At 44.5% G+C, this 27,933-nt stretch overlaps 1 protein-coding gene across 3 annotated transcripts; it reads right to left on the bottom strand.

Annotated features, from left to right (window-relative positions):
• Positions 1–27,149, bottom strand: CNMD (chondromodulin). 3 transcript variants are annotated; one of them, XM_032873918.1, is made up of 7 exons: positions 26,968–27,149; positions 26,393–26,533; positions 21,156–21,296; positions 14,297–14,410; positions 10,240–10,393; positions 6,270–6,433; positions 1–97 (listed from the first exon to the last, which is right to left on the bottom strand). In XM_032873918.1, exons 1-7 carry the CDS (start codon positions 27,118–27,120, stop codon positions 86–88), a joined length of 879 nt encoding a protein of 292 aa, XP_032729809.1. In that variant the 5' UTR covers positions 27,121–27,149; the 3' UTR covers positions 1–85. The 3 variants fall into 3 exon arrangements, with proteins under 3 accessions (XP_032729809.1, XP_032729808.1, XP_032729807.1); XM_032873917.1 differs by lacking the exon at positions 1–97 and adding an exon at positions 2,304–2,845; XM_032873916.1 differs by lacking the exon at positions 1–97 and adding an exon at positions 2,304–2,848 and having other exon boundaries at positions 26,968–27,147.
• Positions 27,150–27,933: the final 784 nt, after the last annotated feature.

The raw sequence follows: 27,933 nt of genomic DNA, 5'->3' as shown, positions 1-27,933 counted from the left end.
AGTAGTCCTTCCAGTCTGAGTCAAATGAGGACTTTGAAAATTAACCTGTGATGTCCTTAGGATTGGTTTACAACATTGCTGAAAATTAAATGAGTACCCGTAAAATAATAAAATATCACGTATCATTTATATAATATATACATACACAGTGTACACACAGAGTTAAGATTCAGCACAGCAGGGGCACCTGGGTGGCTCAGGTCATGATCTCAGGGTGGTGGGATTGAGCCCCACGTTGGGCTCTGCTCAGCAGGGAGCCTGCTTCCCCCTCTCTCTCTGCCTGCCTCTCTGCCTACTTGTGATCTCTCTCTCTCTGTCAAATAAATAAAATCTTAAAAAAAAAAAAAAAAGATTCAGCACAGCAAACTGGGCTACATTTGCAACTTTTAGATTGGCCTGGTTAAAGATAATCTGGGGATTAGTACCAGTTTGTGAAAAGTTTATATTCTGGTGTGTCTTCTTTTACTAAATGTTCTTCCTTTGTACACTTCATTCTCCTCCTTCAAAGTAGGCCTTTCATTTTATTTGAGTCTGTCATTTCTACCCTTAATCAACCTTGAATCTCCCCTCTGTCCTTAAAACATCAATATTTTTTTTCTATTAAGTTGACTTCTTGGGTATTTTGTGATTTTTCATAACACAACATAACTCTATTATTAATTATGAAGTAGACTATTCACTTCCCATATTTCTTCTGTTTAATTATGGTACTCTGAAAAGAAGGGAGTACCTTTCCAAGAGACAGCCTTCCTTAGCAAGACATGCTTTGCTCCTTACTAAGTCTAGCACCTGCTCCGTTCTCAAGGAAAGCTACCAAGGTTGGAGACCTCATCAGCTCCCTCTGTGCCAGCAACCTTTCTTCTATCTACATTTCCACCTTAATATGTTCTTCCTCAACCAGAATGCTTATTTGCCTGGTTATATCGTACATCTTCATACCTCTGACTTTACCAAACTCCTTCCTCTGCCTAGAATGCCCTTCCTCTGTCACCTTTACCTAGCTAACTCCTACTCATTCTTGAAGACCTAGCAAAGGCATTCTCTTCCTCCAAGAAGCCCAGTGCTCCCATCCTTGCCAAGGCTTTTTTGTGACTGTGAGTCCTGATTATCTGTGTTTCTCCTGAGACCACGAGCTCTTGTGGGCTGGGATCACTGAGTCTTTGTGGTATTTTTTTTTTTTTTCCCCTTTTTGTTTAGTCTAGAATCAAGTACCTGTTGCTGGACAGTGAGGTGGAGATGATAGGCAGAACCATTGACACACATTTGCTTAGTTAATAGAGTTAACAACCGTTTTTGAAGACTAAACATGTAAAATTCCTGTCTATGCCAAAAGTCGCTGCTACCTGAGAACAGTATGACCATTGGACTTTTAATTCTGCAGGTGTCTTTCCTTCATATCTCATGTAGAGACCTAACTTAACTGTATATTCCATTAAATGCAGACATATGAATGATGATCTGATAAACCAGGTTTAAGAAACTGTTAAAATTTTACCAACTTAAATTGGCAAACCAGACCTACAGTAATACGGTTTATTTAGAGTATGGCGCTGGTGTGAGTCATGGTATCAAGACCTTTCTGTCATCTCTCTAAATGATTGTATTTAGAAAACTTTTATTTTCCTTAAGAAAGTTCTTTGTCTCTCAAACTGAGATTCAAAACTAAAATGTCAAAAATACGGAATACCTGCCCATTTACGTGATCTAATACTTCAGTTTCTAAAGACAATCCTTGTTCCTAAGAGCCTTTCTGTCATTATAAATAAATAAGCCATTCCTCTTGGCCAGATCTGCCAGGCAGCACTGTCAGTCCTATCACTGTGAGAGTACATCACCAGCCTGATTTGTACTATAAGGGTAGATACCACTCTGCTTCTTTATGTCCATTGACCACTGAACAGATTGAAAAGGGTGTGAAGACCTGCTTTTCAGGATGTTAGTGAAAGTCCTTCCGTACAAGTCAGATTTATCTTCATCTTCCCTCTCTATCCTAATGCTCTTTTCCATGGGGTGACTCCTGACATAGGGCAGCCCCCTGTTAATCACATGCCTGCACAAACTAAAAATTACAGATTTCCTGTGAGCTCCACCTTGAAGTTGATACTGCTTGCTTTCAGGTAAATTCCATTGTATGTCCCGTTTTACTCTTTTGTTTGTATTTTTATATGGGAACTTTGGAGCACATTTGCAAGACTGGGAAGAACAATAAAGGTTAAGAACAATGGAGGAATTCTGTATAAATAGCAACCAAAAACAATTACTTCAGTGACTTGATTAAAAAGAACTCAAGTGTACAACTGAGATCTTTGACGTTGTAAGTGATTTTTCATGTTTATTTCAAAGTAGCTTGGGAAGTTAGTCTTATTAAGTAGGCCTATTCGCAAAGCAAAGCAGATAAAAAATAGCAAGTAATAAAACAATTGTTATGACATTTTAAACTACCCTTTCAGTACATTTGCACATTCTGGATAAAGTTCTGTAAAACAATTGAGAGCTTCTGGGAAAGGTATCTTGAGTAACATTGCTCAAATTGAGTATGAAATACTTTGTGGTCCCTTCAGCATCAGGATGCCTCATACTCTGGTTGTCTCTTGAGTTTTTATGATACAAGCCCCTGGTACATGAAGTGATTTCACACCATGCCCAAGATGCGGGCCACCCACCAGCTACATGGCATGACAACTCTGCAGGCCGAACGGCAACTTTGATAATTATAAGGCCATGGGTAGTAGCCCCCCAGGGGCTCACAGATCTTCTGGCAATGAGTGTAGCTCCGTCTACATTCTATACAGCAGATTCCTTCATGATCCAGTCTAGGGTCAAATGTCATGCCTTCCCCCTCCTGCTGCTGTGAAATAAAAGGCAATTATTTCATTTCCTTCATAATAAAAATTTTGTAGCATGCACATTATTCTAAAATAAGATCCTGAATGTTTCATTGGTATAAGAAATCAGCATAATTTTCTGTAAGAGGTTTTCAATCTTATTAGACCCTTATAATTCAGAATTCCTTCTAAAGTATCAAGGAACGTCCATCTGTCACTGGAAGGAAGGTTGTTTTTTGTTTTTAATATTAAACAGTTTCTCCATGCCTTTAATGAGCTAGGATTCCCACTCAATAGTGACTCAGCTTGTTTTAAGTTAGCCAAACAAAAAGGAGACATTGAAAAGTAGCATTTCTGTGACTACTGACTTTTAGTGGAACACTGATGCCATTTTGTACTGATGGCTTCCAGGTGCCGGAGCACCTTTTGAAATTCATTGATCTAGGCTAATAGATTGCTGTGACAATTGCACTGGCTGAGAATGCTGGCATCATTTAGATTTCTGCCTTCATTTTAACCTTAAGGGTTCTATAACACTCAGGAAAAGGCACCATATAATGTCCAAAAATTCAAGATCTTAAACTTTATTTTCCTATGTGCCATTATTATTATCTAAATAAAATTATGGATGCAGTAAAAATCACCTACACAATCCCCATTTTCACTGCTGGAGATATCACAGAACTGGAAGGAAGCTGACCTCTGCCAAATCTGTGTATCTGGTTTTCCTTTTCATAGGTTCCTAGGGGTTTAGATTCTGAATTCTCTGTTACTGAGTTACATTGCCAAAAAGCCCTTAATGTGTATTTTTTTTTTTTTTTTAAGAATGTGTATTCTTAATTCTCTTGAAATCTCTCCTTGAGGGACTCGAACCTGGGGAGATGCAGCACCAAATATAGATTAGGCTTGAGCAAAGTGAACCTTGGAATGCTATCACCTTTTCTGGTATACCAACAAGTCTTACCTTTTGGTGGTTGGGGGGGTGCTTTTTATTATTGGGAATATCAAACATACTTGAAAGGGGAAAAAACTGTGAACTGAACATGTAGTTTTGACAGTTCCACTAACCTTTAGTCAAATTTGCTTGATCTTTTCTGAAGTATTTTAAATTTTGAAGTGACTTTAAAGAGAATTGAAGGTATTGTGACATTTCACACATACATACATTAGGGTGTGCCTCTAAAACAATATTTGCCTACATAACTACGATGCCATTATCATACCTAACAAAATTGACAATTCCTTAACACCATCTGATAGAACTTATGTTCAAATTTAATCGTCAAAATATTTCCCTTACTCTTAAACCATTTTTTTCTTTATTCTTCAGACTCTTTCCATTTTCCCCCTCCTTATCTCTCGAACTAGGTTCATCTGAGACAGCAAAAAGAAAACTACCTCATTAATTGATTACAGCTGATTTTTCCAGGGTGTGGGGCGGGGGGTAGTCAAAAGCCTGTTTGTTGAGGCATTTCCTCATCTGAGGGTTAAACAAAGGTTTGTTAGGATTTGAGAGCTGGGAGGAAATCTCAGGTTGTTGCCCCAGGATACCTCCTGAAAGGAACATGTGAAGGACTGAGCTCCTAGGGAGATGTTTCTTCTTAAAGCTGAGCACGAAATAAAGGAAAAACTGATAAAGAATTGGAGTTTTTCAAGGAAAATGGATCACTCAAGTCTGGAAGCAAGACAGGCAAAGTCACATCCTGCCCCTGTGAAGGGGCTGATGCCTTCTCCCTTGAGCCAGATTTACCTAGCTCAGCTACCTGGAGATTAAACTATATTAAATTTTCTGTTTGCCTATTCAGATGTATTTCTCTCTTTTTACTATTTGAGCTTCAGGGGATGAAGTACTGTGGTGGTCCTGAGTTTTCCAATAAGCTTAGGTCATTTAAAAAATACTTTTGGTTCTAAAATCTTTCTAAAATATGTTAGTCTAAAACTAGAAAATAAATTTGCAACATGTGAAACACTATAAAACTGAAGAGGCTACACAGGAAAAAAAATAGATGAATTGGCCTAAGAAAAGATGCTCAACCTTACACATAATTAAAGACCGGCAAGATGAAACAATAAGAAGATACAATTTTACATCCGAGAGAGTGGTAAAGATTTTTTTTTTGAAGTTTGATAATAAATGAGCCCCGTTCATTACAATTGAAGACATGAAGCTGGTGTAATTCCTTGGGAGACAATTTGGCATCCTCCATTAAATAATGTAAAATTACCATCTCCTTTGACCCAGTAGACCCATATATCTGTATTTATGCTAAAAAAAAAAATGCCCACACATGTACAAGAGATATATATATAAGAAGACTAATAGTTAAACTGAGCAAGTTGATGCCTACTGTGTGCCAGGCACTGTCTAAGAGCTTTGCCTGCATTACCTCATTTACTCCTTCCTGTGACCAGGTGGGGCATATACAATGTTGTGTACTATTAACGGTATTTTTTAAGAGCAAAAGATAGGGTGATAATTTACATGTCCACCAAAGTAAGACTAGTTAAATTTCTGTACATCTATCCACACAATGGAATATGATGATGTGGCCATTAAAATAAATGAGGTATACGTATGTAGGAGACAGAGCAATCTCCAAAATACTGTGACTGGAAAGAAAGCAAGGTATAGAAGTTTGTATTCTCTATGGTGTTAAAAATGTGTTAATGAGGTACACTCTTGTGCAAAGAAAACTGGGCTGTGGGAAAGGTGTCTGAGATGGAAGGGTAACACATTTTTTACCCTTTTATAAACTTTTTAAAAAATGCATTATTTTTCATTTAAAATACTAGTTACAAAAATTTACTATTCTTTTGCTCCCTTCACTTACGGTAAATAAATTTTTTTGAAGATTTGAGAAGTCTTTAGCACGTTAGTGCCATCCTTATAAATAGCAGTGCCCAGTGTTTCAGTCTGGAGTGTTTTATCTGTGTGTATGAGTCTGTCCCCCACCTGGACTGAGAGCCCCTGAGGGCAGAAGCTAACTCCTTTCTGCATGCACAGGGCCTGGGAAAGAGCAGGTTCTCAGCAAATGTCTGCTGAATGGATGAATAAAGTGGATATAAAGGGGGGGGGAGAGAATACTTTCATTCCATGTACTGTCCCCAGGGCACATTCTTGGAAATATCTTTTGAATAATCAAATTCCTGATACGAATTTGTCTTCACGGATTTGCCTATGACTCAATAAAGGGGAGAGCACAGAAAAAACTTTGAATAAGGGTTACAACAAAACTGGATTTCGCACTAGAGAGACCATGCTTAAGTGTCTTACCCTCATTTTATAAACTTTGTGACAAATTCATATGTATTTTTTTAAATAATTGAATAAAAATCCAAGATGATTATTAAGTGCTCATTTGAAACCTCAAGTAGAAATAACCACCACTTCAATGTTCTATTCAAGGGATATGTCTGAGCGATCAGGAAAATAGCAGTACGTACATGGTAAGGGTTGTCTGGGTTAAAGGGTTCTGAATCCTCTTGAACACTAGGTCTGGTTCCGTTACTTGGTCCTCCAGGGCCTGGGTTGCCCTGTGGTCCGCTGTGTGGTCTCGTAGTAGTTGTAACAATTTTTCTTACCAATTCTCTTCTTTCTCTCTGGATTTCTTTTAAAAAAAAAGGTTTTTTGCTGTAAGTTAATTCATTTATTTGGATAACTGAGGAAGTATTGTGTTTATCAAGGTAAAAGCATAAAGGGGTATCAAAACACATTCTTGTCTCATTATTGAAATTTGTTTTGAGGAATTTTTAATAGTTTCAGAGTCTTAGGTTAATACTTAAAGATACAGATAACTAAGATTTGGTTTTATAGTCCTGAGGGAGATACTGTGAGCTGACAAAAATCCATTCTCAATTCTCTGTTTCCTTATGTGCTTCTACTATAGGGACTGAGGAAGTAAAATACCACTTGTTTCCGCAGCCTCCCTTCCAATTACGAGAGACCAGTTGGAACATTTCTGGCCAGTGAGATGTAAGCAGAATATGTTGGTGCAGTTTCTGAGGAAGCTTTTGATTTCTTGATAAAAGAGGACTGAAACAGCTTTCTCTGTCTTGTCTTCTTGAACATAGATATATCTGGGTTATGAGAGCCAATCTGTGACCAGAAGGGATAGGGGCAAGAATGATAAACCAGTATGCTGTGGGTAGCAAACGGTAAGCTAGGAAAGAGCCTTGGTGATATCCCTGAGTAGCTGCTAATGTCAGAAACCGACCTCCAGACTTCTGACTAAACCCTGTATTTATTGAAACCACCAATGATCAGGTATTCTGTTACTTGCAGTCCTGAGCATTCTCTTTCGTTGTTGTTTTTTAGTAGGCTCCACACCCAGCATGGGGCTTGAACTCACAACCCTGAGATCAAGAGTCACATGTTTTACCAGCTGAGCCAATGAGGCATCCCAGCCCTGTACATTCTTAGTAGATTGACCGTATGTGTATGAAGCTTTATAGTTTTCAGGAGATTTGTTATCTTGGCTGATTTTTTTTTTTAATCCTGTAGGAGGACAGAAAAAGCAGATACTTTTATATATGGGGGCATCAAGGCTCAGAAAGACCAAGACACTTGGCCAAGATCACAGAATGGGTGACAGAAACAGGAGCCAAACGTGAACTTCTCTGGCTCCCAGCCCAGTGCTCTAGTTCCTCACACCACCACAGGGGGCCTGTGGCATGACCCATGGCTGCCGAATAACTTGTGGGAAGTCGCACACAGCTTTGGCCTTGGTGTCTGAGTCTTTATTCATCTGTAGAATGGAGGTAATGTATCCAGTTCACAGAGTAGTGATAGAGAGTAGAGCTGTGTCTAAGGGTTTTAGCATAGCATTTGGCATAAAATTACTCAAATGTTAGGTGATGATGACTACATAATGCTGTGTTATTTCTGAGAACTTAGATGGGCTTTACTGCCACGTGAGCTTCCACAGATAGCTTCTAGGTTTCTGAGTTCATGGTTGGAGAAGCATCACAGAGCCCTGGATTCAAATCTCAGCGCTACTTTTAACTAACTGAATGACTTCAGGCAGGTTACTAAATCTCCGTGAACCTTGGTTTCTTCATCTATAAAATGGGGATATTTGTAATTACCTGGACAGTTATAGGTAAAGAATGACTGAGGATAAAGCCTTGAGCTGTAGCACAGTGGCTGGCAGCTGGCCCCCAGCCAGAGCTCAGCAGCCGCCAGTGCTCAGCCTTCCCCCTGACCGTGTCCAGCCGTCACTGTCTCTGAAAACACAGCCGTGTGACGCTGATGACCTGCCTGCTTAAGGATCCAAGGCAGGGGTTGCTGGACCTTGGAGTTGGGGGGCTTTTATTAGAATTAGGTGTTAGGGACCAGGCATCCTCAGAGCGGGTTTCATTTCCTTGATTTTATTGTTAAATGTGACTGCATTTATGAAAGACTGGGAAAAAAATAACCTCCATCTTTAATGTGTGTAATATTCCGCCCTCTAGCGACCCCAACAGTTATTTACCCCTTTCCATTTAGGTGGTTTCCACTTTTCTGGTGTTGGGCCTAACATGTAGTTCTGGGGTGGGTGTTGTGAGGACTGAATGCTTTGGGCGGTGAGGGGCCAAGCTACATCTCGGAAGTACAGAGCTTGCTTTGCCGAAGGGTGAAGCTTCTCATCCCATCAGTCACACTAACTCTGTAGTCAGATCCCCACCCGCCAATACCCTGCTCTGTTATTTTTCCATAGCACTGCATAGGCTGCCATATGATTTTTTTATTTTAATTTAGTGTTTGTTTACTGTCTCCCCGTGCTACAGCATGAACTCCCTGAGGGCAGGGATTCTTGTCTGTTCTGCACCAATGCATCCCAACTACCTCGAGCTAGTAAATGGCACAGAGTAAGCCTTCAGAAAAGTGTGTGTGGAGTAAACGAATGAGCTCCTGGGTAAGAGGCTTGTCCTCAAACAAAGTGATTAGAGCTCTACATAGTAGTAGAGTCAGAGGCTTTTGTCCTTGACTGGACAAGGGACAGGTATTGGGGTAGTTCCTGGGAGGTGGAAAGCAAGAAGGCGTGTTGCATGTGGGGGCAGGTGAGGAATCAAAAGCCAGCATTTGGCAAAAGACCACAGTATTGTGAGTTGCAAGCGCCCACTGGAGCAAGAGCAGGGACAGCAAAAGTGACTCGGTTTGGCAGCCCTCTCCAGTCCCTCCAGTGGTGACAGCCACTGCTCATGCCACTCCTGACTGAGCCTGCATGTGGCCTCAGGATCCTTCTCCACTCACTCTTCCAGGAAGCCACGGCTAGTGGCTTATAAATTGGATCCTGTTGGCTTTGCCTGGACCAGAAAGTAACCATCTTATCCAAGCTTTGGGACGTAATGAGACTTGTGACCTGTAGGAATAAATTAGGGGTGACAGAATCAGAAGCCTGGACTCTCTAAGCCTAGTGAGGGTTTTTTGTTTGTTTTTTGCTTTTTGTTTTTTTTAATTGGGGTAAAATATAAAATTTACTATTTTAACCATTTTTAATTGTACAGTTGAGGGGTGCTATGTGCGTTCACATTGCTGTGCAACCGTCTATCTCCATAAGTTCTTTCGCCTTGTGAAACTGTAACTATTCCCTTTCAATAATCACTGCCCATTGTCCCTTCTAAGCTTGATGGTTTTAGTGCCTGTATTTTATTATCATGCTGCTCTCTTCTGTATCCCATAAAATATTTCAGAAGACAGAGTATATTTCAGCTGTGCTGGGAGAAAGGCCTTTCTTCTATTCTTGAGCCGCAGCTCCAAAGTAGGCCTTTGGGGTGGGGTTGGGGGCAGTGGGGCGACTGGTGATGAAGAGTGAAAGGACCCCTGGGTACAGAGAAATTCACGACAGAGTTGGCCCTCAGGGCTCTCACCTGGCCTTCACCATCCACAGAGAGCTTGAAGGTGTGTTCCAAGCTAGCTCTGAACCCCATGGGCCCTTCATTACTTTTCAAGGGACTTGGAAGCCGATGCTCGAGCCTTGAACTTGAAGAATCTCAGACTATACCCACAGCAGCTTTTGGCTGTCCCATAATTCTAGGTTTGAACATAATAAAGATTCAGCAGTATGACGGCTTCTTAGTCCCTTGATTCTCTGCCATAGGAATAAAAAAATGTAAAATTGGAAAGCGCAAACAACTTAGATTAAGGGGCAGAGCAGAAAAAGGGGGGAAGTATCATAAATAAAAATGGCAGATAATGCAGTGGTATTCTGTCTCCGTGATCCACCTCCTGTTAACCCTGCTGCTCAGTCCCTTCCCTAAAACATTCATGGCTGTCACCTTCCTTCTCTTTGATCTTTCTTGCCAATTACTGAGACACCGTGGCACGCATCCTGATGTATCTTCCTTGTTACAGGCTCAGGCCTGTGGAAGGCTCACAGGAAACTCACCCAAACAGGGTAATTGCCAGCAGCATTAAGAGAATTTAAAATGTTACCTTTTGGATATGTTGGCTTAAGCCAGAAAATAGGAAGGTCGCCACAGAGTTCTAAGACCTTAGAACTCAGGAAGCTGTTGTCCTTCACAGGCTGGTCTACAGCCACCCAGATGAGAGAATTTTCTTCATATTTAACTGGCATGATCTTGCCTTCCTGCAAGTAAGTAAAAATGAAATGCATTGAGCAAAGAGGACAATGAAGCATGCTGTGTATTTAGAGTCACGTGCTGGTAGATTATTTCACCTAATAAAAACTTAATGAGAACTGCATGTGTGTGTGGGATGGCGGGGAGTTGTATATGTATGGGGTGTGTAGGGTGTGGGGGTGTGTATTTGTAGGGGGTATGTGTGGGGTTGGGTGTGTGTGTGTGTGTGGTCTAGTATGTGTGGGCATTTGTGTATGTTGGGGGATATGTAGGATTGTGTGGTGGGTTTGGGGGTATGTATGTGTAGAGGGTGTGTGTGGGGTTGTGGGGTGTGTATGTGGTGTGTGTATGGTGTGGGGATGTGTGTATGTGGTGTGTGGAGATTTGGGGTATGTGGTGTGGGGTGTGTGTGTGGTGTATATGGGGGAGCATGTAGGGTGCGTGGGATGGATGTGGGGGTGTGTATGTGTAGGGGGTATGTGTCGGGTGGTGGGGTATGTATGTGGTATGTGTGTGGTGAGTGGGGATTTGGGATGTGTGGTGTATATGGGGGATATGTAGGGTGGGTAGGGTGGCTGTAGGGAGTATGTGTGGGGTTGTGAGGTATATATATGTGGTATGTATGTGGTGTGTAGGGGGGTGGGGTGTGGTGTGGTGTGTGTCTTGTCTTTGTGACTCTCTGCACAATATTGTCTTTGCCCGCTTGTCCCCCCACCTTTGGATAACTGAAATGTGTGAATACTGAGTGTCCTGAGTGGAAGTGAAAATTACTTGATACCAACTTTGAGACTTAGGTTAATCTGATGTTTTTGATCAAAGATTTTTTGAGGAAAAGCAATTGAATGGACTCTGAAATCCTATAAAGGATAGAGGAGCCCTCATTTGAAGTGAAAATCCTTTGGGGTTTTGTTCTGCAGCTTCTGAACAACAATGGAAAAAAGCAAGTGATTGGTTCTTTAATGTCTTCAGTTCAAAGTATTATTTAACATAAACCATTTCTACATTTCCCAGCTATAACAAAACACATTTCAGGTGTCCCTCACATCAACCACACCACTGAGATTTCAAAGCTAAACCCTGGATTTTCTTCTACCACGAGATGCTGAGAACCGTCTGATAACCCAGAAGACAAATTTATTTTGCCAGGTTGTTCCTTTCATGGACTTGTTAGTTTGCAATAGGCTGGAGAAATTAAAATGTTTTCTCCCTATTTTTAGCTAAAAGCAGCACTTCATTTATACTTTCTCCCCCAGGCTTATGGCTGCATTAAAACAACTTAAAGTTATTGGAGGAAGCTAACACTCAGGTAATCTACTTATTCACCTTAAATTAAATGGCTCCATCCAGGAAATGAATGCTCTTTGGGTATAGCAGCATTTGATGAAAAATTTATAAGGCCAAGTGGTGCATAAATCTACCCCATCATAAGCTAAAGCGTGCGGGGAAAGCGTGGGGTGCTCAGACCTAGGACCTAGGCATCTTACAAGCTGGTGATGTGCAATCAGCTTGCAGCACGTAGTCCCAGCTGCCCACCCCGCCTCACCTCTCCCTGCCCCTGCCACACAGCCCTGCTTTTGTGTGAGGCAGCCGTGTCCCCACCCCCGGAGAGACGCTGTCTGCTCCCTTGCTCAGATCCTCCAGTGGCTAGGGCTGCCCATGTGACCAGTTCTAAACCCTGCAGTTCACACTGAAGTGTGCTGGGGGGCTGAGAAGCCTTCTGTTCCCGATGAAAGGGAAGTCACGGTTGGCACTGCTCAACCTCTTCCTGACTTCCTTCCTTAATGCGTGGTTGATGGTTGGCGCTGGGAAGGAAAGCCCAAAAACATCAGCAATGCTGGCCCCCTCCTAACATTGCCTACTATGAAGAAAAGTCCTTTTGTGTTTCAGTCACTCTGAGTGTAGTTTTCAGCTACTGACAGCTGGACACATTCCCAATTCACACAAACATGTTGCCTGAATCTGGCTTTGTCCACCAGAGGACCCACCAAGCACAATAGAAACAACACAGGAAAAATAATTCGCCTCTATGGTCTAAAGAAAAGAATCAGATGCAGACAAAGCTTGAAAATGCTAAACTGTTCATCACCGTGAATTATTTCTATATTCAAATAATTATTTTGAATTGCTACTTGAAATAGTGAAAAACAGAAGATGGCTAAAGTATTCAAGAACAAAAGACTTAAATTATAACCATCTGATGACATATGATATATTCATTATAATCTACATTTTAGAACTAAAGATAGTAAGAATGCAGAGCAAGATAACTTTAATCATGAAGAGTATCCCACACACCCATGAAAATAATTCACCCAAACATTAACATTAGTATTAACATGAACATCTGTGGATTAAGCAATTGTGGGTGATTTTCTTCTCTATTCTTTTATGTATTTCCCAAATTTTCTGTAATGACCAAGTATTGTTTTTAAGAAATCAGAAAAAACGGGGCGCCTGGGTGGCTCGGTCAGTTAAGCGTCTGCCTTCAGCTCAGGTCATGATCCCGGGGTCCTGGGATTGAGCCGCACATAGGGCTCCCTGCTCAGCCCGGAGCCTGCTTCTCCCTCTGCTTCTCCCTCTTTCTCTGCCCCTTCCCTGCTTGTGCTCTTCCTTTCTCTCAAAGAAATAAATGAAATCCTTAAAAAATAAAAAATTAAAAAAAAAAAAAACAAACTACTTGTTTTTAAAAAGCCCCGGAAATGTACTGCAAATTTAGGATTAGCTCTCGGTCAGCTGTGGCTGGAGAGCCGGCCCTTTCGGAAGCCAGGAGAGGAGAACTGCTTCTCTGGCCGTTTACAGAGAACATGTAAAGGATTCTGTGTTACAGAAATGGAGTGCTAGGACTGTTAACAAAATGGTAATGTGATAAGAGAAGCTCAAGGCTCAGAACAAAGGAGGTCTGGGTGTCATTTTTATAGTATGTACTTTTACGGCCAGCTTTAAAAACTCAACGGTTTGTTGTAGCTTTTGTTTTGTTTTGAGACACCTGCTGCTGCTCCTATGACAGCAAACAATTAGGCAGTTTCCAGGCACCTCTGCTTACTCTTATTTTTCTTCCTTTGCCTTAAGGAAGCTGATGCTGGCTTTACCTCCCTCTCAGGGATACAGGGAGGACCAAAGCTGATCATAATGGAATTAGTAATTTATAGCAGCAGCTGTGTAGTCATTATCCAGTAGGTTCTAAGGCCCTGGGGACAGGAGGCAGATCCTTAGTTTGTAGGTGACAAAACTGAGGTTCAAAGAATTGAAGCCACATCCATAGTGTCAGAGCTGGGATTTGAACCCATATTTTTCGATTTTCGATTTTCTCCCCATCATACCCTGCCACAATTTAAATAGAGGACGATGACGCATGTGGCCACGTTGAAAGCCCTACAGCATGGAATAAATATAAGGTAGTAGATGTGTCTTTAGAATTCTGTGCAATTCTTAAAGTAAATTTTTATAAAATCAAGCTCAAAGGCGAGTTGTTAATAATAAATGGAAGAATTGTGCTTAAAAAATCTCATGAGTCTGACACATAGGAAAGGAATTAATACATGTTAAGGAGCTTCATTGGGCTGAACTCAAGGAGAAGAAACTGTAGGGGGAACCAGCTTGGCTCAGAATAGGCGCAATGGTTTAATCACCCCCCACCCCCACTCCCAAAGTTGCTGGCGCTGGGGGAAGGGAGCTGCGTCGCTGTTTTCCAGCACAGGCGTGGTGATCGGCTGCTGATTTCCAGGAGGAATTCCCACACTGAGTGGAACTGAGGCTAGAAAGCTCCCAAGGCCCCTTTAATGAAGATTCTGTCATGAGAAGTCCTTTACATTGTTTTCATCACTAATCAGTTCCCGCCCCAACATTAGGCAAACAAGGGCCATGTGAAGACCAAGCCCCTTTGTCTGTCAAAGCATGGCACCGGTACCCACCAGCTCAGAAGCGATGCTCTGTTTGGTCACGGTTCCCACCTCAGGAATGCGAGCCTTCACCTGTGCTTTGATGTAGCACTTTTCTCCTCCAGCGAAACGGATTCCGGTGATGCCCTAGGAAAGAAAAGTTCATCCATCCCGCTATGCATTCATTCGTTCATTCAATGTATTTAACCGCGAGATGGGCCCTGTTCCAGGCACTGGGTATAGGGATGAACAGAATGGACTCCCAGGTGTGGCGGGCTCCTCCTCCTCTGCCTTCCACAAGCCTTCCTTCCCCCGCATCTGGCGCTTAGAACTCCATGCCACTCCTTGTCAAGGTTCTGTCCTAACTCAGTTATAAGCCTCTTGACATTAGTATCTGAATCTTTTTCTTTTTGGTGATCCCACAAAGGTTCTCCAAAGATGTGCACCCAATTCATTAATTCCAGGAATTCAGATTTTGCTAAGTCACTGAGGCAGGGAAATAGCAAAGCTCCCTACACCACCAGAAGCTGTCCTTTGTTCCCAGACCTTACTGGAGGACTTGGATGCTTTGTTTCTGTCCCCTGTGAGACACAAGCAGTGTCTCCTGCTTGTCACGCTAGGGACCAGCCTCCGGGGCCACATCAGCCACAGGACTCCGGGCTTGGCTCATGGCTCAGGCCCGATGCTACGGCAGGTGCACGAAGCCTGAGAGCACGTTCTGTCCCAAGGGTGTTTACTTCCACCCTGGTGGAGAACCTGTGGCTTTCATGATGAGTGAGTGGCCAAAAACAGAGGCAAACGCCTACATATTTTATGCCCTAACAACAGACACCCACAGAAATCCAAACATCTCAACTTGTTAATCTTCTGTTCAGTTGAGATGAACGTCAAGAAGATTTAGGACTTGTTCCAGCGTCAGTGCTGCAGGGGGTGGGGGGAAGAAAAGTACTCAGAAATCTCTCGGGGTTTTGACTCGGGACTCAGCCCTCTTCCACGAAGAACAGAGGACATTGACGGCCAGTTCTCCTGTATGTATTCTGAGAGCCAGCAGCCCTAGGGCTGAGGGGCGATGTGCCGGAGCACAGAGAAAGAAAGGCCCCTTCCTCCTAAAGCCCCTCGTGCTCTGCCTTGTAGCCTCATGGGCCCTGTTCACATATGTGACACATGAGTCCTAGCATCACCTCTCACCCAGAAAGAGGGGGTAGCAATATCCTTGCCCTCTCCAGGAGGAGGGACTCCCTGCACCAAAACCACCTGGAGAGATTTAAAAACCGTTGATGCCTGGGGGAATCTCCACAGAGATTCCCACTTAACTGGCCCGGGGCCAGTGCCCATCAGCAAGCTCCAAGCTTCCAAGCTCCCCACATGGTTAGAAAGTATAGCCAGGGTGACAGAGCACCTGTTCAGGGAGAAAAGAATGTACTCCGGATAACAAAGTTGTTAAATGACTGAAATAGCCTACTATACACGGAATGTTTTTGTCCCCTCACCCAGATTCCTATGTTGAAACCTCCCTGCAGTGGGATGGATTTGGAGGGAGGGCTGTTGGGAGGCGATGGTGTCCTCGAGGCAGCGCCCTCGAGAATGGGATCAGTGCCCTCCCGAAAAGGACCCCGGAGAGCTCCCTCACGCCTTCTGCCCTGTGAGGACACGAGAAGATGTTCCAACTACGAACCAGCAAGCAGGCCCCCAAGAGATGCTCACCTGCTGGTGTCTTAATCTCGCACTGCCCGGCCTCCAGAACTGTGAGCGATTTCTGGTGTTCAGAAATCCCCCAGACTCCGGGAGTTTGTTACAGTAGCTTGAACGGGCTAAGGCACAGCCTTCGAATTCAAGTTTCTTCTGTACCAGCGGCTCACAAATTGCCCCTGGCATCAAATTCACCCAGAAGACCGGATCAATAAAAATCACGTTGGGTCCCACCCCTGGAGTTTCTGACACGGTAGGTCTGAATGGGGGCCATGCTCCTCTCTTCAGTGCTGCTGCCGCTGGTGGCCTGGGGAACACCTTTGAGAACCACTGCTCCCTGCTCTCTCCTTGAAGGCCTGCTGCTCTTATTCTGCATGTGAATCTAGGGCTCACAGAAAAACAGAATGTGGTGGCTGTGGGGGGGATGACTGCCGCCTTCATTTGATATGTTCCCTCCACCTGCAGCCCCCACATTCTCTGAAGGTAAGTTGCAAGGGAGGAAACACCATATCGCCACGACCATATCCCCAGAGGACAGGGCTGAGTCTATTGAAAGATTTGCAGCCCTGAATGTGAATCTAGTATTGAGCTAGTTCTGACAGTCTACACGCTGCAAAGAGAACTGAAACCCCACAGGGATGGGTCCTGCGGGAAGGAATTCACACATATTAACCAACTTGTCTGGCTACAAATCCATATCAAGCAGCCAGATATATTAAGAGATTAAACAGAGGGAATGGGAAAGCACAGGAAAGCCAAGCAAACCCCTGTTTCTGCAAACAAACAAGGCCTTAGAAGCTGGTGCTAATGAAGAAATTTGCTAGCAAAGATAATGAGTGCAGAGTCCAATGCTCTAGCATTTTTTTTAAAATAAGAGTCAGCGATCTCATTTTAGCTGCCCGTTTTTTTTCTGTCTAGAGGATCTAATGGAATTCTGTGGGTTAAACTAGAAGTTTCCAAGAAGGGGTCCTTCCCCCAAGAGGGCACTTTAGAAATCTTACAGAGAGTTTTTGGTTGTCACAAAGACAGGGTGATGGGGGGGCTCTCCTGGCCTCCCGTGGGCAGGGTCCAGGGGGCCGGGTCCCACAGAGCCCAGGGAAGTCCTGCAGAACCGAGCACCCCGGGGCCTGGCTGGAAAACCTGGTTGGAAGGATCTGTGCCTAGAATCTAACATGCTTTTACATATCGACACAACATGACTTCCGGCACAGTCTCAATGCACGAGGACATTCTGAGGAATGCAATTACCACGAAAACGGACAGAAAATTGTGGTTTGTTCACTGAGAAAATAACCTGGTATTTGCCAACACACACTTAAGTCAGTCCGTATTTTTAGCTGTGGCACTGTGAGGGATACCCCCTCTTGGAGCAAGTGCGTGACGTCATGATGTTTCTAAGTGCATCAGGCTGAGCGTTTGCATACAGAAGTCCCAGTTATAGTATGAATCGCTTTTGTCTTATGTTTCTTTGCTGTTATAGTTGGGGCCATTTTTTTGTAAACTTTTTTTTTTTAGTATAGCTGACAATGTTACCTTAGTGTCAGGCGTGCAAGATAGTGATTCAAGTCTTCATGTGGTGGTGTACTTACGAGTGTAGCTGCCATCTGTCACCGTACAACCTATTACATGCACAATATATTCCCTCTGGGGGGCATTTCACCTCTGTGACGTATTCATTCCATAACTGGAAGTCGGTATCTCCCTCTCTCCTTCACCCATTTTGCCTATCCCGTCATCCCTCTCCCCTTTGGCAACCATCAGTTTGTTCTTTGTATTTATAGGTCTGATTCTGCTTTTTGGGTTTTTGTTGTTGTTGTTGTTTGTTTATTCATTTGTTTTTTAGATTCTACATGTAAGTGGAATCATACAGTATTTATCTTTCTCTGACTTATTTCACTTAGCATCAATCTGTCTAGGTCCATCTACCTTGCTGCAAATAGCACTATCTCATCTTTTTCATGGCTGAGTAGTATTCCACTATATATATATATATATATATATATATATATATATATATACCATATCTTCTTTATTCATCTATTGATGGACACTTGGGTTGCTTCCATATCTTGGTTATTGTAAAAAATGTTGCAATAAACATAGGGGTGTACATATCTTTTTGAACTAATGTTTTCATATTCTTTAGGTAAATACCTAGTACTAGAATTATTGCACCAAATGGTATTTTCATTTTTAATTTTTTGATGGTTATATTGATTTTTGAAATCACTAACCTACCTACCTACCAGGTGTAGGTTATGTAGGTTATGTAGGTTATGTAGGTTAACCTACCAGGTAGGTTATGCTATTTTTTTTTCTTTCCTTTGGCTTTTTAAATTCAAATGTTCAAATATACACAAAGTTAAAAGAATTGGGGAGTGAACACTTGTATATACCCACTAGCTGATTCTATCTTAATTTCTAACCAGGGTTTACATTATATAAATGAGTCATTAGGCCAGAAAGGATTGGCTTAAGCCAACAGCATTTACGCTTCTGAGGGTAAAATGTTTTAGAATATAACTCATACACTCTGAACAAACCCCTCTTTGTATTCCTTGAGGGCACTGACAAAGACCCTCCTTGACTCACCTCGAGTCAGTCTCCTCTGAGTCCTTTTTTTGACCAGGCCCCAACTGTGGGCTCTGCCTTGGTCAGTTTATTCCAGTTTGAGCAAGAATCCAGCTGACTTGGCCTAGATCTGACCACCCTTGATACCTGATCACCCTGGCTTGCCTTTAGCAACAATCCTGTTGGTTCAGTTTAGTAAAGAACTACTCCATAGCTTAGTAAATTTCTATCCACCAATACCCCTACCCTACTCCTTGGCTATAAACGCTCATTTTTCCTTACCGTATTCAGAGTTGAACACAATCTCTCTCTCCCCTACTGTAAAACCACACCGTAGTAGCTTCCTTTGAATATGGCCTGCCTTCTCCTTTTTAACAAGTGGCCTGGATAATTTTTTCTTTCACAGTATACAGCCTAGCGCCCTTAGTTCAGGGCTATTCTCTTTTGCGAGGGCCTTGTTCCCCACTGGCTCTACTAAAACCTAGGTGGAGTCCTAGCTCAGCAGGGGAGACTGTTCACTGTTCACAATTTGGAGCCTTTCCTAATTTGGCTCTACCCCTCTGCTCCCCTTCCCCACCTTCCACCACACTGGGCTCCTTAGAACTCAAGAGTGGGCCTGTGCATTTGTATTCGGGACTCCTCTCTGGGTCTGGAAAGCCCTGCCCCTACTTCTTTGCTGGTGGAAATCCTCATCATTCTTCAAGACCTGATGCAGCTGTCATCACCTCTGTAAAACCTCAGCTCCAAGTTGCCAACAGCTGTCCCCCAACCCCTCACCCCCCACCACTGGTATGTTCCATTCTGTTCACAGCTCTGTCATAGCACATTTCCCAGGTGGGCCTGAAGTCACTTCTGCATGGCATGTCTGCCTCCTGGTCTAGACTGCAAGGTCCTTGAGGGAGGGACCAAGTGTCAGAGCATCCCTTGTGCTTAGCACTGTCCCTTGCACATAGTAGGCCTTGATAAACACCTCTTGAATCTGATGGATGGTTTAAAATATAGGAGAAAGTAATAGTGCAGGTGCCATAGTGGCTGATTCATGTGTTTTCAAAAGTCCAGGCTTGTTTAAACCCCTAACAGGTTCCATCCATCAAAAAAATGTCCTACTCACCAGTTCTGACTTAGAGAAATGTGGAAGCTATCAAAGAGAATTGATCAGTTTATAAAATATTTGTGGTCCTGTTGGCCTACGAGGACAAAACACAATCAATACCATTATTAGAACCGAAGGATTATAAAACAGAAATATAGGTTTGGGATTAAAATATTTTAAAAGTGTATTCCTGATTCATGCACGTTTGAGAGACATAGATCTTTTCTTATTCATCTGTGTACCTCCCTTTGCGTATCTTGATCTTGTGACACATCGTAGGTATTCAGTTCTGTTCTGGATTGAATGATGTGTGTGTGGGAGCTACATTTTGTCATCTTTCATTGAGCAGTACAAAGAAAAAATGCTTTTACCTTGTCCTGGGTCTAGCAGTAAAAGCCTTTAATACGTCCAGAGAAATTATCTTTGTGTACTGACCAGAACCATTCGCAAAGCTCTGACTAAATGGTCACATCCAGGGCTGCAAAGCCCACCCCTCCCCCCGGCCCCCAGCCAGAGCCCACTCTGAACATAGCCAGTCCTTGTCACAGCAAGGAATACCTAACATCACCCATCCTCGGAGATCCAAGGTTAGCATCTCTTTGGTATTCAACGGGACTCGTGAAATGCCTTTTGGCATCAGCAAGGGGAGTTCTTTCATTCAAATGAAAAGCATCTCTAGTTTTTCTCATCAATTGGAGCAAGGCGGGTCGATGGGATGTTCGTAGGCCAATAAACTATCAGAAGAGACATTATTTTCAAGTGCCTTTTTTCATTATCAAGTCTCACCTACTCCATCTACAGATTTAACAGGAGAACACAAACAGTGATGCCTTTTCCTCATCTTTGAACATGAAGGGAATAAAATATTTACGTGGGCCAAGAGGAGAGAGGGCCCCGAGGGCCGCTGTGTTGAGGTCCTACACTGAAGCACGGTCGCAGAGCTTGATGTCTCAAATTGCCTGTAAATTGAACTTATGAAAACAAACGTGTTTGCCCCTCTCAAAGGAGACTCGAATGTTTTATCTGTAATTGGCCATGGTCGGAAAACATAGGATTATGGTAGGGGAATTTCTCCATGCTAATTTTCTGGATTAAATGGGAAATCTGAAGAATGGAGAGAAGTACGTAAGTAGATCCCACCAGTTGTTGATGAGATTGCCAGGTCATTACAATTTCCCTCCTCTCTGCAGGCTCCCATTTCAGACCTCGGAACATTCTGGGGGTGCTCTGAGCATTTTTTTCACTGTGTTACAGAAAATAGGTCTTTCGAGTCCTTCTGCCAAGACTTTTATATAGTTCCAAGTACCTGTTCTTTTCAGTGCCAACATGTTGTTTTTTCATTTAGAAAATATAAAGGACAAAGAGTGGTCCTTTCTCAGAGAGAATATGCTGCCTAATGTATGTGAATTAGTGGCGCCATGACTGCCATAAAGAACAGTTACCGTTTGGTTGTGTGTGAGAGATGTTGCTTCTGCCTGGATTAGGAGAGCCTTGCAGGCTTGCCTAGTTAAACTCTCTAAATGCATGAAATATACTTACATTCTGGAAATCATTAACTTCAATTGCTTCTTCAGCTCCACTTCCCATTTTAAAGGTCTCCAGGTTGTTCCCAGTATCTATTTCCATTGACCCATCTTGTAATTTCCCATTGATACTCATGGTATAATGGACATTGTAAATCTGGAAGGGAACACAGGAGTCAGTGATGCTTCCTTTTTAGAGCAATTCAGGGCTTATCTTTAGACCTGCAGTATAGGAGGTGGCTTTCACATCTGTTAGAGATATACCGAATGATCATTAATATATGTACATATAAGGGCTTCATCTGTACACCCAATCACTTAATACAATGATTTCTTTAAAAATGCCTTAAAACCGAAAGCTCTGGTAGTCTTGGATACTTATTCAAATAGCGAAGTGATCTGCGATCTTGGCTGCGCCCTACAGGTATCTGCGTAGAAGTTCCAGCTTCCGCGCAAGCGTGTCCTGGAATCAGACCCTGTGGGGATGGGGCTTGGATGTAGATCTTTCTTTTCCTAGATCAGTTCTACTTTGCAGTCAAAGTTGAGAGCCATCGATGGATAAATGGTTAACTGGGCTGTTAACTGAACAAGTCTGCAGTGGCACCTCAATTTGAAAGGTTTTTACAACATCCTCTGGTATAGAGTGAGGAGTACAGGCAGGGCTGGGACATGCCGGATGTAGAGCAGCGCTTGTGGAGATCAAGGTCAATGTGCACATCTGTTTCAGCTCAAAGTGAGAGTTAGTCATTTTAATGACTATGGGACAGGCATATGGTGTTGTAGGGCATATTGTTAGGAGACGTATGGGGGAAGAAGGGAGGGAGACTTGGCATGGGAGAAGAGCAGCGGTCCACGAATCAGAAAAACGAGGGGCTGCACCACTTATCCCTGGGTCTTGGGAGGTGCCTTGGGTGTAAAATGAAGAAGCTGGGCCATATAGATGGTGTTCATTTCTGTCCTTCGAACTTGGAGGCTTCACAGAGATGGCCCAGAGGTGACGGTGGCAGACCAGATGGGATAGTGACGGTCGTCCTTTCTCTCCCATCCACCTACAATTTAGCTAGAGCGGCTCTGCTTGCTATCTGTGTTATGTGTTGGATTTCTGAGTAAAATCTTAAGAAAAATAATCCCATGAAATATTTTTTAGTTTACCACTAAATTAGATCACCCAAAGGGCTCTCTTAGTTCAGACATCATGTAAGTACGCTAACAAAATAACTCACACATTGCTCCTGCTCAGTGTGTGGCTACCCTGCTTGAACTTTCTCTGTGTTTTGGGGTAATAGGTGGGTCTTACCTTCCCTCTCTTCCCTCACCTTCCCTCTTTCTTTTTCTGACTTAGAAGCAAATGTATGTGTGCGTATCTCTATATATCTTATGTGACATAGAAGATAAAATCTTTAGAGAGGAAGGATCAAGAACTGATAAGAGACACTTGCTACTTAGTGTCAGGTCAGTAGGTCAGAACTTCAAATAGCTGAGATTCAGTTCAAGTCTGATTTTCTCCCTCATTATGAAGAAAGACTGCTACATGGACAGACCCTGGAAGAAGTATCTGTTATTACCGGATCATTACTTGTAGAAAACTCATTATCACGAGACCCACAGAGCACAGTTTTATTTTACCAGCAGAGATGTAGAAATGGCTTTGCAAAGCAGTCCCCTTCTGGGCAATGGCCTTTATTCCGCAGCATAGAAAATCCTGGCACGCAATTTCAGCCGACCGTCTCTCCAGTGCCCTTCCTTCTGCCCTGCACTGGGATCCCTGTGGTATGCTGTCCCCAACGCTTGCCCGATCACAAGAACCACTTCTAGTGGTTCTGATTTACCAGAATTTGGGGCAGAGCCCACCAGTCTGTTTGCCTCTGCATCTCAGGGGGTCCTCGTGATCAGCCCAGTTTGGGAAACCTGTTTTCTTTGGCTGAGCCGGTGCTTTCTGCAGGTAAACTTTAGAAAGCGGGCCCTGTTCTGTCCCTGGGCTCTCTGAGCAGCCACCACTCACACGGGCTAAGCATGACCGTCAGAGGGAGTATGGCAGACCACATGTGTGTGAGTTCTTGCTGCAACAAGCGTCCCTCACTTGTACAATAAGAAGCTGTGTGTGTGTGTGTGTGTGTGTGTGTGTGTGTTTGAGAAAACATTGCACATAAGCTTTTACTCGTAAGACAATGCAAAATTTCACAAATGAACCATTTCCAAGTTCTTAGCGGGTCTTAAGGAGACAAAATTAGAATACTAGAAGAGTGGTTTGTGGTCCTAATTTTCCTTTCCCCCACTCCCACCCCCTTTGCCCGGAAAGAAGCTCCCTGGCCAGGCAGAGGACCTGCATCATTTGTAACGTAGCTCAGCCGATCCTACAGAAGGAGCGCACTGTGCTCAGGGGTGGGGGGTTGGGGGGGTGTCTGTGGGAGGCCTGTGCCCTGGTGAAGTGAATGGTGGGAGAGTCCACAGTCCAAAGCTTTTTCCAAAGTCCTGAGCCCTGAGCTCAGGGGGCTGGGCTGGTGGGGCAGTGGTCACATTGTCTGCTGAGCCTACAGAGCCGTTGGCACCTCAGGAGATTCTCTGAATACAAGGGAGTTTATTATTTGCCAAAATTCTGTTCCATACAGTGCTTTTTGCGGCCAGGAATATTTGCTAATGAGTTTCTAATGAAGCCTGGGTTCTATAAGATTCATGACATCATGTTTGGGACACTCTCTAGAAACATCAGTCTGAGAATAAAGGTCTCAAGCACTGATCTCATCCCCTCCTCCCACAGAGCAGGGTTGCTGGCTCTCTCTTCTTGGTGGGACTTTCCTCATATTTCAATACTTGTTCCATGTACAGTCACGTGGATGAGACATGGCCTCAGTATTTGAGCCCAGGCACTTGTCCCCCAATTGTGAGCACTCTCATGCTTCCTAGTCCCCCAGATGACTTCCCATAAACCTGTCCTGAGGGGATTTGCCCATATGAAAGGGAGAGGAGGGGAATGACAGCTGGTTCTCCTCTATAAACTAATATAGAGGGGCGCCTGGGTGGCTCAGTGGGTTAAAGCCTCTGCCTTCGGCTCGGGTCGTGATCCCGGCGTCCTGGGATTGAGCCCCACTTCGGGCTCTCTGCTCAGCGGGGAGCCTGCTTCCCCCTCTCTGCCTGCCTTTCTGCCTACTTGTGATCTCTGTCTGTCAAATAAATAAATAAATAAAATCTTTAAAAAAAAAACAAAACTAATATAGAAAAGCAGAGCGTGGATTCTTCCTGAAGAGTGGGGAAGTCCGTTTAGTGGTGGATGTCTTTTGTCTGATGGAGACTTACCTCTTTGGGTTTATGTTTTGTTTGGGCTATTTATACTTGTGTTCAAGGAAAGCACACCTGAGCGTGTGCTCCGCAGAGAGGGTGCCAAATGGACCCTATTTCGTGTTTTGTGATTTGTTTTTCAGACTTAAGTAATCTAGAGCAGCACCAAATATTTTGGGAGTAAAACAAAACAAAACAAAACAAAACAAAACAATACGTGATTTTCTGCATTCTTCTGCCTGTACAGGAAATAGAAACAACGTTGATTGTTGGCAATAAAATGTGATTCACTATTCCTCTGTAGTCTTGGAATTTAATACCGCTCTCTTGAACCAGACTCTTGTGGTGAAGTATGAGATGAAAAGACGGAGCCTCACTTAAGATGATCATTCAGTCTCTCTTTTTAGAAGCTTGTCAGTTAGTTGTATTTGCCTTGAATAATTAAATGCCAAATAGTATTCATTTGAATATACAGCATGTCTAAAATCCCTACCCTCCCCCCAAAAAAGCAAAGCTATTTTTACCTCCAAATGACCTATAGCACTGAGGCTTTGTCATCTAAAAGATAGCATTTGCGGTGGAATACCATACAATTTCCCAAGGGATGACAATCTCAACCCTGCTATTAATGGAGAAGGAGATCTTGAAATCATTCTCCTGTTCGGATTTGCTGCTTTCAAACATGAGAATCTGGCCTAACTTCTATATTTAAAATACAAATACATTAAGGCACTTTTCAAATATACACAAAATACTGTGCAGTTCTGATCTTACAAATCGATGCTCGTAAATTTGATATAGTCTCTCAAACAGACTCAGTGCTAAATGGCATGATTATCTACAGTAGGCATTTGAGTTAAAAATACAAATTATGCAGTGACTGCAGAAGATGTGATGTGTAAAATGGTTGAATTGCTTTTAGCACCATTTTCTCTAAGTACTGGAATTCGTTCATGCTTTGAATTTCATGGTGGGAGAGAGGGGTGGGGTGACAAACAGCAGTCACAGATCCTCTGAGGGTAGTGATTAAGAAAAAGCCCTTTGTGTGCATCCTGGAGATGGAATTCTTTTCCATTAGTGGAAATAAGCTTATACCAGGCCTGGCAATGGTCATCAAGATAAAATGCCCCCCTCCCCTTTAGAGAGGTGAACAAAATTCAGAGTACTTTGAGAACACCCTGGAATTCTGCCCAGTCATATTAGAAGCGCTTTGTATATGCTTTGAGAGCCAATGGAGCTTTAAAATAAATAGTTACATTCAAAGAAAGTAGGACAGCAGTTAGTGAAACATTTACCATTAAATCACACGTGACTAGGCCAGAATTGATTTTTAAAGAGATTTGCCACCTTTAGCGAAGTTAGCCCATTTCTTTTCCTCAGGGCAAGAGAGAAGGGAGCATTCATGGAGAGGTCACATGCAGTGAAAGAAACAAAAACTCTTGAAAGGTCAAGTTCGTCCCTGCTACTGGGTCTGACTATTCCCCAGGCCCATCTTTGCCCTAGGCTCTTAAATTCGTAGCCTTTCTGGGCTGGGAAGGGCCTTGGAGATGACTTAGCTCCAGACAGGTGAGGGGCCTCACCGACAGTCTCAGGGCCGCTGGCAGCAAGCGCCAGGCTGAGATCCTCCGGAAAGGGCCTTCCTCCAACTGTCCCCTGCGTTCTCCCGCTACTCTATGTTTTAATATCCCCCCTTAAAACTCTGACTTGCTTCTCAACGAAGTTGCCGAGAGCGGAAAGCAGCTGGTGGAATTGGAAGAAGAAGGGAGAAGGTGCCCCGGGGGACCTAGAGAAAAGCGGGGGCAGGAGGAAGGGGGCCCGCGGGCAGCGGCGGGCGCCCCCCCCCGCGGCCCAGCGCTCTGGCTCCACCTGGGTGGGGGGGACAAGCGGGTGACAGTGAGGACGCCGCTGCCCCGCGCGCCTCCCCGCCCCGCGCACCCAGACTCGGGTCCGCACCCCGCGCGCCGCCTCTGGACTTACGTGATTGTCGCTCCCCTTCCAGAAGTAGAAGGCCCCGATGGCCCCGAAGAGCAGCAGCACCGCCCCCGAAATGAGGACCACAGCTCCGACCTTGAGCAGCCGCGCGGGGCTGGAGGGTTTCACGGTCACCGTGGCGTATGCCTGCGGGCCGGGGTCGGGGAGGTCGGGGAGGGGGGGCCGGTCACGTCGGCACCGCCCGCACCCCCGCACCCCGCACCTCCCGTGGAGGTGGGAAACGGCGCGTCCCCTTTCGCCGCGCTCCGTCCCGAAGGTCCCTTGTACTCAGGCGTGGATGTGCGATCAGCAAACTTTTGCCCGAGGAGGGCCAGGGCCCCGCGGCTGTGCACGCTCCGCCCGCCACAGGACGCCCGCTCCTGCGTCCGGTCCCACCCTCCCCTTCACGGCCGTCTGGGGTCCCGAGAACCCTGCACACGCGCGGGGTTGGGCACCAGCCTCCCAGATTCGGTGGCACAAATCCCTGACTCCGGGCAGTGGATTCGGACCCGCGCGCAAAAGCCGGGCCCTGAGTGTCCACTGACCCGGCAGTGGGACCGGGAATCCCGAGCCCTACTCACCGGGGGACTGCAAAACTCGACGTCGTCAGGCCCCACCAGGGCGATGGGAACTTTGTCGGAGTTTTCTGTCATGGCTGTGGCCGGAGGAGCGAGACCCTGGCAGCCTCCGCGCGCGCCCTGGGCTCTGTCCCGCTGCCCCGACGTGCCGGGCATTTCAAGGCCGAGCACACACAGTGCCCTGTCCCACCCGGGCCAGCCCAGCGGTCCCCACCCCTTCCAGAGCCTCACCTCTCTCCTCCCTTCCCTCTCCCGCCCCAGCCGCTGTGTGAGCTCGTCCTGCATTCCGGACCCTCTCCTGTCTCCTACCTCCCACCCCACCCCGCCCCAGCGCCCTTAGTGTGTGACGGTGGGGATGGAGATGGGAGGGTTGGGTAGAGGATGCCGAGTCCTGCAATCCCAAAAATGTGACAGTGCCAGGACTCTTTCTACCATCCAAAGATCTCTTTAAATGTCAGAGGACCCTGCTGTGACATGGTGCTGGAGGTGCTTTTCCTGACTTTGTGTGTGGGTTGGAAGCTGGTAGAACAGGACAGAGTGGAGAGGAGAGTCTGGCACTGCTGGCGGGTCCCTGGGACTAGAGCACTGAGCAGGGCTGGGAGATGGCCCTGGTCACCCATGTCTCTAGAAGGTCTAGGAGGAGGATAGAGCGCTAGCCAAATCAAAAGCCAAGCAGAGGAAGCTGGAGGGAAGGAGTTGGGGAGACCAGAATGACAGTGCATTGTTTGGTGGACTTCGTGAGTTAAACAAACAAATCAACAATGGCAACACATACGCACCTTGAAAACATTATGTCCGAAGGAATACCTAAAACATATATTTTTTAAAAAGAACAGTGAAAGTATTTTTCACTTTTGGAAATGCCATCTGCCACTATTAGGATGACAGAGCACCTCATTTTGGAGCCAAGCTTCATTAATTCATACTGAGTTCTAGCTTTGTGCAGAGGCCTCTGCTGGGTGAGTCATC

Source organism: Lontra canadensis, unplaced genomic scaffold (genome assembly GCF_010015895.1).
Source record: "Lontra canadensis isolate GAN:19392208 unplaced genomic scaffold, GSC_riverotter_1.0 scaffold51, whole genome shotgun sequence".
In the NCBI taxonomy this organism is placed as follows: domain Eukaryota; kingdom Metazoa; phylum Chordata; class Mammalia; order Carnivora; family Mustelidae; genus Lontra; species Lontra canadensis.
This window is presented reverse-complemented; position numbering and strand designations above follow the sequence as displayed.